This window comes from Scomber scombrus, chromosome 13, assembly GCF_963691925.1.
Source record: "Scomber scombrus chromosome 13, fScoSco1.1, whole genome shotgun sequence".
NCBI lineage: Eukaryota > Metazoa > Chordata > Actinopteri > Scombriformes > Scombridae > Scomber > Scomber scombrus.
In genome coordinates, this window is record NC_084982.1 from 29,217,654 (window position 1) to 29,238,805 (window position 21,152).

Below are 21,152 nucleotides of genomic sequence, written 5' to 3' on the forward strand. Positions count from 1 at the left end.
GGTGCTGAGACTCTCCCTCAGACAGACAGAAGGAGGTGCTGAAATTCTCCCTCAGACAGACAGGAGGTGCTGAGACTCTCCATCAGACAGCAGGAGGTGCTGAGACTCTCCCTCAGTCAGCAGGAGGTGCTGAGACTCTCCGTCAGTCAGAAGGAGGTGCTGAGACTCTCCTTCAGAAAGAAGGAGGTGCTGAGACTCTCAATCAGACAGAAGGAGGTGCTGAGAATCTCCATCAGACAGACAGGAGGTGCTGAGAATCTCCCTCAGACAAAAGGAGGTGCTGAGAATCTCCATCAGACAGAAGGAGGTGCTGAGAATCTCCCTCAGACAGACAGAAGGAGGTGCTGAGACTCCCTCAGACAAAAGGAGGTGCTGAGACTCTCCTTCAGACAGAAGGAGGTGCTGAGAATCTCCATCAGACAGACAGAAGGAGGTGCTGAGAATCTCCATCAGACAGACAGAAGGAGGTGCTGAGAATCTCCATCAGACAGCAGGAGGTGCTGAGAATCTCCCTCAGACAAAAGGAGGTGCTGAGAATCTCCCTCAGACAAAAGGAGGTGCTGAGAATCTCCCTCAGACAAAAGGAGGTGCTGAGAATCTCCATCAGACAGACAGAAGGAGGTGCTGAGAATCTCCATCAGACACACAGGAGGTGCTGAGAATCTCCCTCAGACAAAAGGAGGTGCTGAGAATCTCCATCAGACAGAAGGAGGTGCTGAGAATCTCCCTCAGACAAAAGGAGGTGCTGAGAATCTCCATCAGACAGAAGGAGGTGCTGAGAATCTCCCTCAGACAGACAGAAGGAGGTGCTGAGACTCCCTCAGACAGCAGGAGGTGCTGAGACTCCCTCAGACAGCAGGAGGTGCTGAGACTCTCCCTCAGACAGACAGCAGGAGGTGCTGAGACTCTCCCACAGACAGACAGAAGGAGGTGCTGAGAATTTCAGTCAGACAGACAGCAGGAGGTGCTGAGACTCTCCCTCAGACAGACAGAAGGAGGTGCTGAGAATCTCGGTCAGACAGAAGGAGGTGCTGAGACTCTCCTTCAGACAGAAGGAGGTGCTGAGAATCTCCTTCAGACAGAAGGAGGTGCTGAGAATCTCCATCAGACAGACAGAAGGAGGTGCTGAGAATCTCCATCAGACACACAGAAGGAGGTGCTGAGAATCTCCCTCAGACAAAAGGAGGTGCTGAGAATCTCCATCAGACAGAAGGAGGTGCTGAGAATCTCCATCAGACAGAAGGAGGTGCTGAGAATCTCCATCAGACAGAAGGAGGTGCTGAGAATCTCCCTCAGACAAAAGGAGGTGCTGAGAATCTCCTTCAGACAGACAGAAAGAGGTGCTGAGACTCTCCCTCAGACAGAAGGAGGTGCTGAGACTCTCCCTCAGACAGAAGGAGGTGCTGAGACTCTCCCTCAGACAGGAGGAGGTGCTGAGACTCTCCCTCAGACAGAGTGAGGTGCTGAGACTCTCCCTCAGACAGAAGGAGGTGCTGAGACTCTCCCTCAGACAGAGTGAGGTGCTGAGACTCTCCCTCAGACAGAAGGAGGTGCTGAGACTCTCCCTCAGACAGACAGCAGGAGGTGCTGAGACTCTCCCTCAGACAGACAGCAGGAGGTGCTGAGACTCTCCCTCAGACAGAAGGAGGTGCTGAGACTCTCCTTCAGACAGAAGGAGGTGCTGAGACTCTCCCTCAGACAGAGTGAGGTGCTGAGACTCTCCCTCAGACAGACAGCAGGAGGTGCTGAGACTCTCCCTCAGACAGAAGGAGGTGCTGAGACTCTCCCTCAGACAGAGTGAGGTGCTGAGACTCTCTCTCAGACAGACAGCAGGAGGTGCTGAGACTCTCTTTCAGACAGAAGGAGGTGCTGAGACTCTCCCTCAGACAGAAGGAGGTGCTGAGACTCTCCCTCAGTCAGAAGGAGGTGCTGAGACTCTCCCTCAGACAGAAGGAGGTGCTGAGACTCTCCCTCAGACAGAAGACAGCAGAGAGCAACGTGAGAGTCATATGAGCGGTGCTGGGGGGGTTTCATGGACTAGTACTGTTACGAGCACAGAGAGTTAGAATTAGATGGGTGGAAGAAATGATGATGATGAGGCTGTCCACACACACACACACACACACACACACACACACACACACACACACACACACACACACACACACACACACACACACACACACACACACACACACACACACACACACACACACACACACACACACACACACACACACACACACACACACACACACACACAGAGCATTAGATATACCGATATATGGAGGCTTTGTCGGCATCCATGGGCGTCTGCGGCTCTGTGGGTGTCGGGCTGGGTGCCTCTGCTAACGTCCCCTCCATAAACTTCTGCTCCGGGTCACTGTCTACTTTCACCACGCCTTGCATCTGCTGTGGAGGGGGAGGAAAAAAAATCAACAAAATAAAACACAAATAAAACAAAACAAACAAACAAAAGAAGTGAGAGAAAAATAAAAAATAAAAAAGCGATAGAGTGACAGAAACAAGAGACACAGAAACTGACAGAAGAGGTGAAAAGAAAGGCGGAGAATCAGAGTAAAAGAACACATCATGTGAAGGGAGCGGAGAGGAGCTGCTGCGGGGCAAAAAAAGCTGAACACAGAGACTCACTTCATTAAAATCGACCCTATAGAAATACATGAGGACACGGTCTGAATACCACTTCAAAAAAAAACATGTTTGTATGTTTAAAATGAGGCTTTTTCCTCTCTGTAATCAGAAGAAGACACTTATAGTATCCAAGATGTCAGTTTATATGAGTCACTGTAGTCTTTGTTTAGCTTTAACCTGATTTGTTGTTGCTTGTGGTTGCACTTGATGACTCTATAATAGTTGCATAACACTGATTAATACCTGGAAAAGTACTGTAATGCTTCTCTGGTGGACAGACGCACATGAATCTGTCTTCACGTTGCTTTGTGAGCTCGACTAGATAATAAAAAACACCATCTATATCTGGTGTTAGGATCTGATTATGAGCCCACCTGTTACCTGAAGCATCTCAGCAAGATTAGAAATGATAATATGAAGCGTTAAAATGGGATTTTGGCCTTTTGTGAAGCTCCACTCAGAGGCGCGTTAACCGATTAAATCCTCCTTTTTTTCCTTTTTCCCTTTCATACATTTTCACACCGTGCCTGCCTGCGAGCAAAAACCTGGGATCCCTTCCAGGAAGCACAAATCCCATCTGCAACCATGTGACTGTGACCAACAATGACTTTTTAGATTGAGCGCATACTAAAAAAAAAAAAAAAGCTAAAAATAATCACTTCCTCAGGGGTGGAAAATTTCTCGTTAGTCATAGATCGTTCTCGGCTCTTGGCGTACCCGAATTTTGGCACTTAAATAAAAGATGTTGTTGTAAGCAAATCTTTTTTTCACATAAGCGCAGATCCAGAAAAATGGAGCTCTACGCTGCGTCGTACAGTGATTTATTTGCGGCGGCGTGCCACAAACAGATTACTACAAACTGATGTAATAGCATTAACATTTCTTAACTTGTAGTGTTACATGCATTAAGCGTTTCTCTTTGTTTGGTTATCTGGAGCGACTTCTCAACATTAAAAATAACTGGAGGGTGTTGGTTGAAACATTTATGTGCAATTACTACAAATAACACATAAAAAAAAAAGAAAAAAGGTGCAGGTTCCCAAACTACATTTCTGCCTCTCACCCACCTGCTGCTTGTCTATGGAAACCGAGTGGGCTGCCATCACGTTCACTGCAGATACTGCAAACACTGGGGCATTATAGAGAGCAGGGACAGGCGGCCAACCTAAACAATACACACAGTTTCATGTTAGACTACCTGTCAGAGACGCCCAGTGAAACACTTTTGAATAATGTGATGATATCAGAATGAAAAAGTATTATTATTAGGCTTTCTAAACCAAGCTTGTTTTCATACTACAAGGAACAATGAGAGAAAAATGGAAGTAAACGTAATGGCTGAACATAACATACAGTAGTCAAATATATTTTAATGTGCTGTGTTTGTATTTGCACACGTGAGCAGCAGCCAAGTATATTTACTCAAGTATTTCCATGTGATTCTACTTTATATTTTCACTCCACTGCATTTATTTGACAGCTTTAGTTACACATTTGTGTATCAGGACTTAGTTTGTTCTTCTTTCCTCTCCCATTAATCATCTCACCACCCCTCACATTTATCTGCTGACCCTTTGGAGGGGCCCCACCCCTAGGTTGGGAACCACTGGACTAAACTAGCTAACTGTATATAAAGTAGTGTAAACTAGCTCCACCTCCAGCAGCTACAACAGTAACATGCTGCTCTAACACTGATGCTTCACTATTAATAATCTAATGATGTCATAATAATAATATATCAGTCAGAGGACCAAACCACTACTTTACTGTAATACTGCATACTACATCACTATAATACTGCAGTACTTTTACTGTAATACTGCATACTACATCACTCATAATACTGCAGTACTTTTACTGTAATACTGCATACTACATCACTATAATACTGCAGTACTTTACTGTAATACTGCATACTACATCACTATAATACTGCAGTACTTTACTGTAATACTGCATACTACATCGCTCATAATACTGCAGTACTTTTACTGTAATACTGCATACTACATCACTATAATACTGCAGTACTTTACTGTAATACTGCATACTACATCGCTCATAATACTGCAGTACTTTTACTGTAATACTGCATACTACATCGCTCATAATACTGCAGTACTTTTACTGTAATACTGCATACTACATCACTCATAATACTGCAGTACTTTTACTGTAATACTGCATACTACATCACTCATAATACTGCAGTACTTTTACTGTAATACTGCATACTACATCACTCATAATACTGCAGTACTTTTACTGTAATACTACATCACTCATAATACTGCAGTACTTTTACTGTAATACTACATCACTCATAATACTGCAGTACTTTTACTGTAATACTGCATACTGCATCACTCATAATACTGCAGTACTTTTACTGTAATACTGCATACTACGTCGCTCATAATACTGCAGTACTTTTACTGTAATACTGCATACTACATCACTCATAATACTGCAGTACTTTTACTGTAATACTACATCACTCATAATACTGCAGTACTTTTACTGTAATACTACATCACTCATAATACTGCAGTACTTTTACTGTAATACTGCATCGTCATAATACTGCAGTAGGGGTTATATTCATGCAGGACTTTAACATGTTATGGAGTATTTTTACGTTATATGAAGGGATGTATTTATATATGTCTCATCAACATTCACACACATTTCTGTCCATGCCACTCTTAATATAACACACACACACACACACACACACACACACACACACATACATACATACATATATATATATAAATCCAGAGGCGTATATAATAATGGTAACAGTGAGCTAACACTAACACACCCACCATGATGAACTTAGCTTTTAGCCCCGTGTTAGCTGCTGCAAAAGGATATAAAACATAAAGAAAAGCCTTTGAGCTTTAACGTTAAACTATCCTTTAACTCAGATAATAGTGATGTTCGTAGATAAAGCAGCTCGGTCGTGCTGTTTTTAACACAATATATATATATCACCTTCAATGTATCGGCTACACTAGCTGTTAGCCCCGGCCGGTGTTATGGTGAATTCTGTACCCCCTTCAAATATGTTCCCCTCCTGTTTAAAACAGTGTTTATAACAGCACCACATCCAAGGTTAGAGTTAGGTTGTGGTTACGGTTAACTTAGCTGGTTGTGGTTAACGTTAAGCACCTCAGAGGACGGCTGGTTGTGGGGTCATGGAGAAAGAGGGGGGGAACACATATCGACGCGGGAACCGAATTCACCATAACACCGGCTTCCAGCTAACGTTAGCAAGCTCAGAGATTAACCGTCCGGCCGGTGTTATGGCGAATTCTGCCCCCCCTCAAGTATGTTCCCCTCCTGTTTAAAATAGTGTTTATAATAGCAGCACATCTCTAACCTCTAACTCTACTACAGTAAAGTACAAGTCCCTCAAACTCTACTGCAGTAAAGTACAAGTACCTCAAACTGTACTACAACTTTTACTTGTATTTTACTGCAGTAGAGTTTGAGGTACATGTATTTTTACTGTAGTACAGTTTGAGGTACTAGTACTTTACTGTAGTACAGTTTGAGGTACTTGTACTTCACTGCAGTAGAGTTTGAGGTACTTGTACTTTACTGTAGTATAGTTACAGGTTAGAGATGTGGTGCTATTATAAACAGTTTTAAACAGGGGGGGGAACATATTTGAGGGGGGACAGAATCCAACATAACACTTCGGACGATTAACCTCTGAGCTTGCTAACGTTAGCTGGAAGCCGGTGTTATGGTGAAGTCGGTTCCCCCGTCGATATGTGTCCCCCCCCCCCTCTTTCTCCATGACCCCACAACCAGCCGTCCTCTGTGGTGCTTAACGTTAACCACAACCTAACTCTTACCTTGGATGTGGTGCTATTATAAACACTGTTTTAAACAAGCGGGGACACATATTTGAGGGGGGGTACAGAATTCACCTTAACACCGGCTTCCAGCTAAAGTTAGCAGGCTCCGAGGTTAACCCTCCAGCCGGTGTTATGTTGAATTCTGTACCACCCTGAAATATGTTCCCCTCCTGTTTATAATAGTGTTTATAATAACACAACATCCATGGTTAGAGTTAGGTTGTGGTTACCGTTAAGCACCTTAGAGGACGGCTGGAGAAAGAGAGGGGGGGGCACATAGCGACAGGGGGTAGCCAAATTCGCCATAACACCGGGTTCCGGCTAACGACAAAGCTAGCTGCGGTTTAACTTTTAAATTGTTTTTACAAATGCTTGATGGGAAAAGGGGGGATGTTACGACACAGAAGCATAACTCAAGCTTTAGAGAAGACAGGGACACATTCACACTTCACACCGCCATATTTAGCTAAAGGAGGAGAGAAAAAAACACAACACAAGCTAAGCTATATTTAAAAAAAAAAAAAAAAAAAGACCCCGCTGCGGATTGATACGAGCCGAGCCGTTTGCCCTCCTCTCAATACCAACGGCTGCTTTAAAAAAAAAAAAAAACAACCGAACTACAACCTTTAAACTGAATTCGAATTATGTGTCAAACGGTTGATCTTTAAAAAAAATAGCCCCCTCTACCCCTCCCCCCCCACCACACACATCAGTCAGTCAGTCAATCAATCAACCAGAGAGGGGGGGGCAGCTGCCTTCCTCCGCCGGCCTCCCCTCCCCTTCTTTCCCCGAGCTAACGTTACAACTGCCGGGCCTCGTTTCTCTCCGCTCTCGCCCTTCGCTGCTGCTTCTCCACAGTCCTACTCTCTGCCCACAAAACGCCGACATTTTTTTTTATTTTTTTTAAATTTTTTTCTTTAACAAAAAAAAAAAAAAAACCCTCCCGCCCTCCTCCCCTCTCTCTCTCTCCCTCCCTTCCTCCTCCTCCTCCCTTCCCTTGTATTTTTTTTTTTTTAATTCTTCTTCTTCTTCTGCCGTTTCTCCTTCCTCCAACACCCCCCCTCACCACCACCATGTTCCAAAAACACAATCCCCCTCCGCTGCGCTGTCTAGGTCCGCGCTGCTCGCCCCGGGGCATTTTAGCGTGCAGCCCAGATACTTTGATTGATAGGGAAAGGAGAAAGAGGGATTTTGAGTGACAGCTTACCTGAGTGCCAATCTTCGTCACACTGACAAGCGGCTGCAGCAATCGGGACCCGCAGTTGTCGTGTTGCGTCATCGCGTAAGGGCACGCAGGGGCGCTCAGCTCATGAATATTAATGAGGTGGGCGGGGACATGACGTCCCTCCGCTTAGCGCAGCCCCCCCCCCGCTGGGCTATCTGTTAAAGCACTGAGCCCGCCGACGGGTTCAGTCCGGCTCGCTTTCCTTTTCTATTTCTTTTCTTCCTTGATTCTGTACATCAGTCTTAACTTTCCTTCCTTTCTTCCCTCCTTCATTCTGTCCGTCCAGCCTTTTTGTCCCTCCCTCCTTCCTTCTTTCTTTCCTTCTCTCTGTCATCCTACTTTTTTCCTTTCTTCCTTCTGTCTGTCCATCCTCCCTTTCTTCGTTCTTTCCTTGTCTGTCCATCCTTCTTTTCTTCCTTCCTTGCTCACTTTCATCCTTCCTTCTTTCTTTCCTTCTGTCCGTCCACCCTCCCTTTCTTCGTTCTTTCCTTCTGTCTGTCCATCCTTCCTTGCTCACTTTCATCCTTCCTTCTTTCTTTCCTTCTGTCCGTCCATCCTCCCTTTCTTCTTTCTTTCCTTCTCTCTGTCCTTCCTCCTTTTATTCCTTCCTTTCACCTGTCCTTCCTTCCTCCCTTTCTTCCTTCTTTCCTTCTGTCCATCATCCTTCTTTTCTTCCTTCCTTCATTTTGTCTGTCCTTCCTTCCTTGCTCACTTTCGTCCTCCCCTCCTTCCTTCTGTCTGTCCATCCTTTTCTTCCTTCCCTCCTTCCTTTTTTCTTTCCTTCTGTCTGTCCATCATTCTTTTCTTCCAACCTTACTTGCTCACTTTCATCTTTCCTTCCTTCATTCTGTCCCTCCATCCTTCCCACCTTCCTTCCTCCCTTCCTCCCTCCCTCCCTTCCTTCCTTCCATCTGTCCTTCCGTCCTTCCTCCCTTCCTTCCATATGTCCTTCCTTCCATCCATCCTCCCTTCCTCCATCCCTCCCTCCCTTCCTTCCATCTGCCCTTCCTTCCTTCCTTCCTTCCTTCTTCCCTCCCTTCCTTCCATCTGTCCTTCCTTCCTTCCTCCCTTTCTTCCATCTGTCCTTCCTTCCTTCCTTCCTTCCTTCCTTCCTTCCATCTGTCCTTCCTGCCTTTCTTCCTTCTTTCCTTCATTGCTCACTTTCACCTTCCCTCCTTCCTTCTTTCTTTCTTTCTTTCTTTCCGTCCATCCTTTTCTTCCCTCCCTCCTTCCTTCTGTCCTTCATTCCTTTCTTCTTTCTTTAGGCTACTTCTGTCTGTCCATCCTTCTTTTCTCTCTTCCTTCCATCTGTCTTTCCTTCCTTCTTTCTTTCCTTCTGTCTGTCCATCCTTCCTTTTCTTCCTTCTTTCTTTCCTTCTGTCCGTCCATCCTTTTCTTCCTTCTGTCTTTCCTCCCTTTCTTCTTTCTTTCCTTCCATCTGTCCTTCCTCCCTTTCTTCTTTCTTTAGGCTACTTCTGTCTGTCCATCCTTCTTTTCTCTCTTCCTTCCATCTGACTTTCCTCCCTTCTCTTCCTTCATTCTTTCTTTCCTTCTGTCCGTCATCCTTCCTTTTCTTCCTTCCTTCTTTCCTTCTGTCCGTCCATCCTTTTCTTCCCTTCCTCCTTCCTTCTGTCCTTCCTCCCTTTCTTCTTTCCTTCCATCTGTCCTTCCTCCCTTTCTTCTTTCTTTAGGCTACTTCTGTCTGTCCATCCTTCTTTTCTTCCTTCCTTCCTTCTGTCTGTCCATCCTTCTTTTCTTCCTTCCTTCCTTCCATCTGTCCTTCCTTCCTTCCTCCCTTTCTTCCATCTGTCCTTCCTTCCTTCCTTCCTTCCTTCCTTCCATCTGTCCTTCCTGCCTTTCTTCCTTCTTTCCTTCATTGCTCACTTTCACCTTCCCTCCTTCCTTCTTTCTTTCTTTCTTTCTTTCCGTCCATCCTTTTCTTCCCTCCCTCCTTCCTTCTGTCCTTCATTCCTTTCTTCTTTCTTTAGGCTACTTCTGTCTGTCCATCCTTCTTTTCTCTCTTCCTTCCATCTGTCTTTCCTTCCTTCTTTCTTTCCTTCTGTCCGTCCATCCTTTTCTTCCTTCTGTCTTTCCCCCCTTTCTTCTTTCTTTCCTTCCATCTATCCTTCCTCCCTTTCTTCTTTCTTTCCTTCCATCTGTCCTTCCTCCCTTTCTTCTTTCTTTAGGCTACTTCTGTCTGTCCATCCTTCTTTTCTCTCTTCCTTCCATCTGTCTTTCCTTCCTTCTCTTCCTTCCTTCTTTCTTTCCTTCTGTCCGTCCATCCTTCCTTTTCTTCCTTCCTTTTTTTCTTCTGTCCGTCCATCCTTTTCTTCCCTCCCTCCTTCCTTCTGTCCTTCCTCCCTTTCTTCTTTCCTTCCATCTGTCCTTCCTCCCTTTCTTCTTTCTTTAGGCTACTTCTGTCTGTCCATCCTTCTTTTCTTCCTTCCTTCCTTCTTTCTTTCCTTCTGTCCGTCCATCCTTCCTTCTTTCTTTCCTTCTGTCCGCCAATCCTTCCTCCCTTCCTTTCCTTGCTCACTTTCATCCTTCATCCCTCCCTTCCTCCCTTTCTTCCCTCTTTTCAATGATGCAGCCCACATTGCATCAGATTGTTGTGTATGTGGCCCCTGAATGAATGAGTTTGACCATGTTTTAAAGCATCCAGCACTTATAGTAACTAACTCACACAACAACTGCTTGTGTCCTTTTATCGTTGCTCCATAGAGAGAGCCTTCTGCATCTGTGTGTTTTCACCACAGCTCAACCTAACTCTTACCTTGGATGTGGTGCTATTATAAACACTGTTTTAAACAAGAGGGGACACATATTTGAGGGGGGATACAGAATTCACCTTAACACCGGCTTCCAGCTAAAGTTAGCAGGCTCCGAGGTTAACCCTCCGGCCGGTGTTATGTTGAATTCTGTACCACCCTCAAATATGTTCCCCTCCTGTTTATAATAGCACAACATCTCTAACCTCTAACTGTACTACAGTAAAGTACAAGTACCTCAAACTGTACTGCAGTAAAGTACAAGTACCTCAAACTGTACTAAAGTAAAGTACAAGTACCTCAAACTGTACTACAGTAAAGTACAAGTACCTCAAACTGTACTACAGTAAAGTACAAGTACCTCAAACTGTACTACAGTAAAGTACAAGTACCTCAAACTGTACTGCAGTAAAGTACAAGTACCTCAAACTGTACTGCAGTAAAGTACTAGTACCTCAAACTGTACTACAGCAAAGTACAAGTACCTCAAACTGTACTGCAGTAAAGTACAAGTACCTCAAACTGTACTGCAGTAAAGTACAAGTACCTCAAACTGTACTGCAGTAAAGTACTAGTACTTCAAACTGTACTACAATAAAGTACAAGTACCTCAAACTGTACTGCAGTAAAGTACAAGTACCTCAAACTGTACTACAGTAAAGTACAAGTACCTCAAACTGTACTGCAGTAAAGTACTAGTACCTCAAACTGTACTACAGTAAAGTACAAGTACCTCAAACTGTACTGCAGTAAAGTACAAGTACCTCAAACTGTACTACAATAAAGTACTAGTACCTCAAACTCTACTGCAGTAAAGTACAAGTACCTCAAACTGTACTACAGTAAAGTACTAGTACCTCAAACTGTACTGCAGTAAAATACAAGTAAAACTTGTAGTACAGTTCGGGGGGGGGGGGGGGGGGGGGGGGGCCTCAAGTAAAAAATAAATTATCATTGTATTTTTTCCCCCTAAAAATTAAAATGGTTTTATTGGATTTATTATATATTTCTACTGTTATTGTTTTTTCATACTTATTTATCATTCTTTATTCTTTCTTATTGATGTTCTTATATTCTATTTTTACTGTACTGTCCACTTGCTGCTGTAATAATGCAAATGTCCTCATTGTGGGACTAATAAAGGAATATCTTATATTATCTTATCATCATATCATATTGTCATTAACATTGTGTTTCCCTCAGGGTTTGTTAACTATCTCAGGCTCCTCTCTGTAGAAATGTGTTTATTCTGAACCATTATTATTATTATTATTATTATTATTATTATTATAAATGCACTAAACTATTTTTTTTCCTACACTTTTAAAGGACGGCTTCTCAATTTCGTTGTGCTTTGTTCAATGACAACAAAGACGTTCTATTCTATTCTATACTCCTAAAATAACCACATAGGATAATGAGGGGCATTGTGTGCGAGCAGGAGAAAGAGCAGAAGCAGGCTGAGTGGAGTTAAAAATTATAATCATTAAAATAGAAACACTCGCGCACTCAGCTGTATTCAAATGACCCCCCTCAAGGCAGAAAAAGCAGCATAAAAGATGTGTTTGATCTTTGCCTATCCCTTTATACGCCCCCCCCCCCCCCCCCTTTCTTCTTTCCTTTATATAACACAAAACACAATCACAGAATCAGAACAGGCTTCAATTCTCATTTGTGTTCTTTAATAATATAACTTCTTTTTTGAAACATCTGGATGTCATGCAGATCTGACAGGTGGGGGGAAGCAGGAGGGAGGGTTGATCATACAGTAAGAGGGACACAACACAAACAGCACGTTTAGAATAAAGGATTTGCAGCTCCGCTAGTGTTGGGGCGAGGGTCTGCCAGAGGACGGCTGAGGGAGGCGGTGCTTGGCCATCTCTAGATCCAGGTCTGCAAACGTATACGGGTTGTAGCCGTGGTGCTCGTTATTTTTATAAGTGCTGTTGTCAAAAGGCTCCTCGGGCTCTGGAGGTGCCGCCGCTGCTGCAGCCTCTGCAGAGGGAGGGGAGGGGGGGGAGAGAAACAAAAAAAAGGCATGTGAGAAAGCTGAATCGGGCACAAAGAGGACTATCAATAATCTTCCTGCTGTTCATGCATTAAAAACAGAAATGGTTAAACAGATCTGGGTCTTAACCTGGGACATGTTTTACATTTTAAAGCACCAAAGGTTTTAATTAAAAGAGCTAATTTTGATGTTTCTGATCTTATTTCTCTTCAGATGAGAAGATAAATGTGGCTGCAGATGTTTAAATGGGGCAGCTCATTTACATATTTTCACACGTGCTGACAAAGGTGGTTTTACGGTGGGGCATTTCCTACGGTGACAGGCCACGTTACCACCAACAGAGTGTGGAGACACACTAGTGTGAAAAACCTCCAGGATCATGTTTGTGAGGAGGGAAGCATGTGAAGTTAAACATGCTTGCAGAGAGTAAAGAAAGCAAGCCCACATTAGAGAAATAATGAGACTGGCTGAGGCATGAAATGGGTTTTAAATAGGGCAACAAGTCAGAATCAAATTGAGCAAAATGTTCTTTAAATATCAGTTTACATTAAATTTATATTAAAGTCTGTGTGTGTGTGGGGGGGGGGGGAAACTCCTCAGTATGTTGAGACATTAAAAGGTTATAAAACAACAAATAAGACAAAGAAAGATCTCACACATCCAAGAACGTCACAGAGAGAAGAAGTGCATTTAAAAAGACACGTTCAATGTTGTTTTCCGTTAAATCACCATCATGCTTTTACCCTTGAAGAAAAGATTTATAAAGTTAAAAAAACAAAAAAAAGAAAAAAGAAAAGGAATGAACAAGAGGTGAAAATTGGTCAAGGTGAGGAGGGGGTCGTCCCAGGAGAGCAGAATGACCCAGCTGGTGAGAGGAGGGTAACACACTCAGCTCATATCAGGACTTTTTATTTCATTATTCATTTATTTATTTTTAAAAGCATCTCTGTAACTGTGTCATCCTGCTTTTCTGGATGACAGAAAAACCACTCCCAGCGTCTCCTCGTCCGGCTGCTTCCAGGAGAGAGTGTGCGCTCTAACATTAACAGTTAACAGTAGCATTACCTGGCACCATGACAACCAAAACAACAACAACAACAACAACAACAGCAGCATCGTTACCTGTAACCTTAACGTTAACATTCCTGTAACCCAGTTTTTTCCATCCAAAAAAAACTAAACAAAGACGCTATAAATGACAAAAATAAACCAAAAACAAAATGAGCCAAAAATATGATATAATATTCTGGGAGTGAAGGTGGATTTGGCAGAAAGCAGCAATGCAAGAAAAGGAAAAGGTGATGGAAGGGGAGGCAAGAAAGCAGAGAGCATGATTAGTAGAAGCAAGCACCTCCATTACTGACGGACAAGACTAAACCTTAATGTGCAGGATGCAAACAAAGCTAATTATGAAGATGCACGAGAAGAAGAAATGCAACGAAAAGCCCTGCGAGCGTGGTTTAAGTACATACATGTGCTCTACATCCACTTCATGCACAGAAAGCAAACTGAAAGCCAATGAGTGGTTAAAAGAATCCAGGGATGATATTTAAAAAGCTGTGAAAGCAACAGCAGCTATGTGAAGGAGGTCTGGTTAACACCTGAACTCTACACAGGATGTGTTATATGAGGGATGGAGAGAAAAGTGTGGTGGTCTGTGGGGGCTCAAAAGATCCATAAAGGAGAAGAGGGGAGAGGTAGAGATTTAGGGGGGATAGGGTGGTGTAGTGTGTACCCTCAGGCGGATCGACTGGGGCCTCCGCCTGCAGCTCCTCTCCTGCAGCTTCAACTACGACCGGAGCGGCGTCCACCAGCTCCTCTGTGCTGTCTGCAGGGGCCGAAACTTCAGCTGCAGCCTCGGCAGCCACTGCAGCTTCTACAGGCTCGGCTGCAGCGGCTTCTGCGGGGGCTGCAGCGGCTTCTGTGGGGGCTGCAGCGACTTCTGCGGGGGCTGCAGCGGCTTCTTCGGGGGCTGCAGCGACTTCTGTGATGGTTTCGGCAGCATCAGCTATTACTGGAGCGGGGTCAACCAGTTCTTCGGGGCTCTCCACAGGGGCAGAAACTTCAGCTGCAGCTTCAGTGGGGGCAGCTTCAGCTTCTACAGGCTCGGCTGCAGTGGCTTCGTCTTCGGCAGGGACCGCCTCTGCAGCTTCTACGGGAGCGTCAGTCTGGGCTTCATCTGGAGTCGCAGCCTCGGTCGCAACTTCAATTGGAGTGTCTACAGGGGATTCGGGGACGGCAGGAGATGCAACATCTTCTGCAGAAGGTTCTGCTGCAGCCTCAGCTGAAACTTCTGGGATGGTGTCGCTGATCTCTGGAGCAGCTTCAGTAGAGGTGGAGATTACGGTTGCAGAGTCCACTAACTCTTCAGCACTGCCACCGGCTGCTTCTGTGTGTGCAGCAGCTGCTGAAGCGGCCTCAGCGGTGGAGGTGAGAGTAGCTTCAGGTTCAGGTGGAGTTTCCTTCTTAGCTGCTTCAGCATCTTCTTTCACTTCTGATGTGACCTCCTGGATTTCTTCCGACACCTCCTTCGACGGCGTCCCGGTTTCAGTCTTCACTTGTGTCTTCTCGTCATCAGAGTCGGAATCAGAGTCTGAGTCCGAGTCAGAATCAGAGTCGCTGGACGACGACGACGATGATCCGTCAGCGGCTGGATCTGCCGGTTCAGAGGACGTTGTCTGTGCTGTGACTGCGTCGTCTGTGGCGGCGGCTGTGACGGGAGTGTCATCTTTACTGCCTGCATCTACCAGGGGCTCAGCAGCAGGTGGAGCTGCATCACTGATAACCTGAGCAGCATCTGGCTCTGAGGTGGTTGCTGGAGCTGCAGCAGCTTCACTGGCAGCACTAACAGGCTCTGTAGCTGCTGCTGCTGCAACTGTTTCTGCAGCTACAGATGGAGCTGCATCAGTTACAGATGGAGCCACATCAGCTACAGATGGAGCTGCATCAGTTACAGATGGAGCTGCATCAGTTACAGATGGAGCTGCATCAGTTACAGATGGAGCTGAATCAGCTACAGATGGAGCTGCATCAGTTACAGATGGAGCTGAATCAGCTACAGATGGAGCTGCATCAGTTACAGATGGAGCTGCATCAGTTACGGATGGAGCTGCATCAGCTACAGATGGAGCCGCATCAGCTACAGATGGAGCTGCATCAGTTACAGATGGAGCTGCATCCGCTACAGATGGAGCTGCATCAGTTACGGATGGAGCTGCATCAGTTACGGATGGAGCTGCATCAGTTACAGGTGGAGCTGCATGAGTGATAACCTGAGCAGTGTCATGCTCTGGAGCTGGCTCTGAGGTGGCGGTTGGAGCTGCAGCAGCTTCACTGGCAGCACTAACAGACTCTGTTGGTGCTGCTGCTGCGACTGTTTGTGCAGCAGCTGCACCTAGAGACTGTGTTGGGAAAACTCCGGGGTCTGAAAGTTTAACTGGGAAGGCAACTGCGGTCTTGTAGGCTATCAGAGCTGCTCTCTCATCTGGAGCCTCTGCTGCTGAGGAGACGGTAAATAAAAAGGTTACATCATCATGAATATTTACAGACTTCTAGGGAGAGATGAAGTCCCTGAAAACTTTAACTTGAGCTTTTCTTGAATGTTAAATATAAACAGTGAGGTCTGAAAGAGACTGAAATGGTCTCAGACTTTTAGACCAACACTGTGTGTATTTTAAAAAAGCACAAAAATGGAAAATGGGAAACAGAAAAACTAAAGAACCACTATTCATTCAGGAACACACATTAACATTATTACTGTTTATAATTACAATTACACACAATCAATTCAGGACAGTCGACTGGAAGAGAAAAGAACATTTTAGACTTTATGGCACTTATTTTTTAACTGCAAGAAAAGAGTTACACATTACAATGAACATTTATACATTAACCATTCATGTATATATATATGTATATATATATATATATATATATCATTATATATTAATGTTTATCGTTATGGACAAAGAGGGAAAAAAGAGGGTAAAAACATCATCAACACAAAATAACAACCAGTCAGTATTGTATTTGAATTTAAATGTTAATCTTTATGAAGTGAACTGAATCAAACGGCCTTACTCTTGCTCGCACCCGCAGTCTTCTTCGTTGGTTCTTCGGTCTGAGTGCAGAACGCAGCGGCCGAGCGAGTCCTGAGGACGCTCTCCAACCGCAGACACTGCAGAAGAAGAGACCAGAAAACATCTGCTTTCAACTACTTCTGTTCATTATTATGACTTTATAATAACCCGAACCCATAATAAGTTATATTTTTAGAGCCTTTCACAAACCTAAGGGCCCTTTACAGAGAAGGAAGAAAACAAATAATTAAACTAAACTAAAGGAAAAATGTTCAAACTCTGTGACTCCTGCTACTAAAGGGTGAATGTGTTCTGGTGTAAAGTACAAGTACCTCAAACTGTACTACAGTAAAGTACAAGTACCTCGAACTGTACTACAGTAAAGTACAAGTACCTCGAACTGTACTACAGTAAAGTACAAGTACCTCGAACTGTACTGCAGTAAAGTACAAGTACCTCGAACTGTACTGCAGTAAAGTACAAGTACCTCAAACTGTACTACAGTAAAGTACAAGTACCTCAAACTGTACTACAGTAAAGTACTAGTACCTCAAACTGTACTACAGTAAAGTACAAGTACCTCGAACTGTACTACAGTAAAGTACAAGTACCTCAAACTGTACTACAGCAAAGTACAAGTACCTCAAACTGTACTACAGTAAAGTACAAGTACCTCAAACTGTACTACAGTAAAGTACAAGTACCTCAAACTGTACTACAGTAAAGTACTAGTACCTCAAACTGTACTACAGTAAAGTACAAGTACCTCGAACTGTACTACAGTAAAGTACAAGTACCTCTAACTGTACTACAGCAAAGTACAAGTACCTCAAACTGTACTACAGTAAAGTACAAGTACCTCAAACTGTACTACAGTAAAGTACTAGTACCTCAAACTGTACTGCAGTAAAGTACAAGTACTTCAAACTGTACTGCAGTAAAGTAAAAGTACTTCAAACTGTACTACAGTAAAGTACAATTACCTCAAACTGTACTACAGTAAAGTACAAGTACCTCAAACTGTACTGCAGTAAAGTACAAGTACCTCAAACTGTACTACAGTAAAGTACAAGTACCTCAAACTGTACTGCAGTAAAGTACCAGCACTGTTAATAACACTAATAATAATAATATGTATTTCCGGTTAAAGACCTCCGTGTCTCTCTGTTGGATCCGACAGAAGGAGCCTCTGACCGGGTCTACAACCTCCAGAACTCCGCCTGGTTCTTCACATTTTACCGGCACCGTCTCAGATAAATGTCCCATTAAAAGCTCCGTGTTTGGGGTGTTTATGGGGCGATGAGGTCGCTGTTACCTTGAGAGAGCTCAGACGTCCTAACCGCAGCAGAGAGGTCGCCATCTCGTCGTGTTCCCTGTGTTGTGCTCCGGCCAGAAACTGCGGAACAAATTCAAAGGTTCCGCAAAGAAACTGTCCTACATTTAAAAAAGGTTTGAAAAATACTTAAATAATCTGCGTTTTTTTACCCATGAACTTTAGAAGCAAGAAAACACCCATTGTCCCTTATTTTATGATGTTATTACTAAGTTTATATTTCATATTTTATTATATTTATAGTGTACGTAATGTATGTTATTTCTTATACTACTGTATTCAGCTATTTTTTATGCTTCCAATTCTTACTGCTAAATGTTTGTTTTTATGTAAAGCACATTAAGTTGCCCCTGTGTATTAAATGTGCTATATAAATAAAGCTGCCTTGGCTTGCTTTATTATATATATTTTTTTAATGTCTTTTCTTTTAGATCTTATATTTCTTATATTCTTTATTTGGAGACGTTATTGTGTATATTACCAACCTGTTATATACTTATACAGCAAATCTGAGAACATATTCAGTAGTGTATTGTAAATGAATACATACAAGTACTGTAACATAGTAAGATAGCAATTTCTATCTGACTTGAGTTTTTTTTTCATTTTATATTACATTATACTTATTATCTTATTTTTCTACATCTCGGGGCCAAGGATTATTTAATTAACTCCACTAAATTAGTTCATCTGACAGCAATATTAACAGTAGCTTTGCAAATAAAGATTTTATAAACAACATTTAGAATCATCTTTAAAAAACATGATGTATTGTTATTAAACTGTAGTCTAAAGCATACAGCATTTCAGGGTTATAAATGCCATAAAGACCCCTTCATGATGATATTCTACAACTTGTTCTGTATGTTCTTTGTGAATAAAGTTGTGGAAGAGGAAAAAAAGAACAGGTGTGTCACCTAGATAGATAGATAGTCACCTTAGTGTCATTTCAGTCATAAATCATAAAATCAGCATTAAATCATTTAAAATGTTATAAAACAAAATTAAATGAATAAATCCAGTAAAACAGAAGGGTTGTATGGAGGTTGTTAGTCTTCAGATTGTGTTTAAAATCGTTTACTTCCTCATATTCAGCTTTATAAACCTCCCTGTTCTCCTGTTTCCTTGTGGAGGTTTAGCTCAGTGGTTACTTCTCAACAATTGTCTGTTTACTCCCCTCAACGGTCCGCGGGCCAGAGGTTCAAACCACGGGCGCTGCCCTCTGCTTTTACACATATGAGCTGTGTGTTATTATAATGTTCAATACATTCTATTATTCAATAAATGTGGTCAAACTAAAAGCGATATTAGCTCTGAAATAACTTTAACTTTTAAATTTATTGCGGCTGTATGTCATGATCCTGAAAGTCCAGCAGATGGCGCACTAACCTCACCTGAAGCCCCAAAGACCTACACAGTATATTATGAAGGTAGATTTGTCTTTATTATTCAATCAAAAAAAAGGTTGCTTCAATCAAAATATATATTTTCAATTAAAAAAACCTTCACTTGAATCACAGGAAAAAAGTGTTCAAATGCAATTTTTTGGGTCTCAAATATTTTTTTGCATTCAAACACTTTTTTTCTTTGATTGAAAAAGTTTTTTTTGATTGAAGCAACCTTTTTTTTTGATTGAATAATAAAGACACAAATCTACCTTCACAGTATATCAGATGATGTTTTACTGTGTCCATGTGGTTTAGTCAAATTTAAAGAGGTTAAAATGTGAAAATAAACATATGAATAACTTGCACACAGGGCCGGCCCTAGGATTTTAGTGGCCCAAAAACACTTCAAGCACAAGAACCAAATCACTCACTGCTCATAACTGGATGAAGATCAACACATACACACAAACTAGAGATAAGCAAATCAATTAACAGCAAATCTCTCACTTTATTTTAAAACATCTATTAACAATATATTAAAATAAGAGCAGTTAAGAAAAAAATGAGAAGTATTCAAAATGATAAATATTAATGTCAACATATTTACATGATAAAAGCAACAATCCTGCACATCACAAGGTCTATAAGTAAAGACAAATGAACACCAGTAAAACCAAAACTATTTAGATAAAATGAACAGCAAGGAACAATAAATATCAGAGTGCAAAATATTCAAAAATATTAAAATTTGAGAGACTAAGAAAGAAAGTAACTTGTACAAAACACGGTTTATAAGTAAAGACAATGACAAATGAACATGAACACCAACTGAGGTAGATGTGCCTGTTGCAGCGGAAGAAGCTCCAAAATACTTCAGTAATGCCCCTGAAAATATTATACATTAGATTATTATTTTTAAATATAGGCTGGAAGAAATTACACAGGTACATCACATGTATCAGGTCTATACATTAAACACACAACAAATGACAACAATTTTCAGAACGTGCAAATTATCCAATAATCTTAATATTTCCAAATATGATCTAAAAATATGCGATTTAACATAGTTAATAGTTAACCTGGAAGAATTTTGATTGTATGGCTAGCTTCGGTTGTTAGCTTCTTAACAATGTTTTTGTGTTGTTGGGTTTTTTTGGCAACTTTAGAGTTGTCTTTTAATTTTGAAGAAATTAAAGTGAACATAGCCACAATCATTTTAACCTGGCAAGTAGTGTATGTATTATAATGAATGTATTATTAATTTTAGCTGATATGTTTTTCAATAGAACAAGCTTTTCTTGCTATTTTCTTGCTTAAGTAGAATTGCAACATCATTTGTAAATATGAAGCTTAGCGAAAGTTCAGTCAGAAGACTCATACAGAAACATACAGGCATAACTGGTAACTTCTGCCTCCTTCAAGCATGCTCATCTATTACCTAGATTTCTATGTCTAGGGCGTTATTTCAATTGTTGCCAGTCACCTGTCAATCTCAGCAACCAATAGCAAAACGCCACACTTCAGCCTTAGCCTATCATCTTGTAGCGGTCCGTTTAAATGTGCCTCTCTCTCTCTTTGCTTCAGTCCTGTCATACAGCTGTTCCATATGCAGCCGTTCAGAGATGATTCCTCATGGAGTTCAAGCACCAAAGACTTTGTCATTACTAAGATTTTGTTCATTACATATTTACAATAAATATCTTTCTATTCACTTGTCTCTCCTGATTGAAATATATTTGTATCATTTATCAAATGTCTAAATTGCCCCAAATTCTTCCAAGTTAACTATTAACTTTCTAACTATGTTTAATTGCATGTTGAACTGTT

At 42.3% G+C, this 21,152-nt stretch overlaps 2 protein-coding genes across 2 annotated transcripts in view; both read right to left on the bottom strand.

The window, feature by feature from the left end:
• pknox1.1 (pbx/knotted 1 homeobox 1.1) overlaps nucleotides 1–7,769 on the bottom strand; it is a 19,003-nt gene extending 11,234 nt beyond the window's left edge. Inside the window, 3 exon segments of the mRNA XM_062431753.1 lie at nucleotides 2,279–2,412; nucleotides 3,720–3,817; nucleotides 7,729–7,769. Of these exon segments, the coding sequence (XP_062287737.1) occupies nucleotides 2,279–2,412; nucleotides 3,720–3,755 (170 nt within the window). The 5' untranslated portion in view covers nucleotides 3,756–3,817; nucleotides 7,729–7,769.
• Nucleotides 7,770–12,174: 4,405 nt separating this feature from the next.
• ndufv3 (NADH:ubiquinone oxidoreductase subunit V3) lies at nucleotides 12,175–17,979 on the bottom strand. The gene is made up of 3 exons (XM_062432355.1): nucleotides 17,917–17,979; nucleotides 16,603–16,699; nucleotides 12,175–12,509 (listed from the first exon to the last, which is right to left on the bottom strand). Exons 1-3 carry the CDS (start codon nucleotides 17,959–17,961, stop codon nucleotides 12,337–12,339), a joined length of 315 nt encoding a protein of 104 aa, XP_062288339.1. The 5' UTR covers nucleotides 17,962–17,979; the 3' UTR covers nucleotides 12,175–12,336.
• Between the last annotated feature and the right edge of the window lie 3,173 nt (nucleotides 17,980–21,152).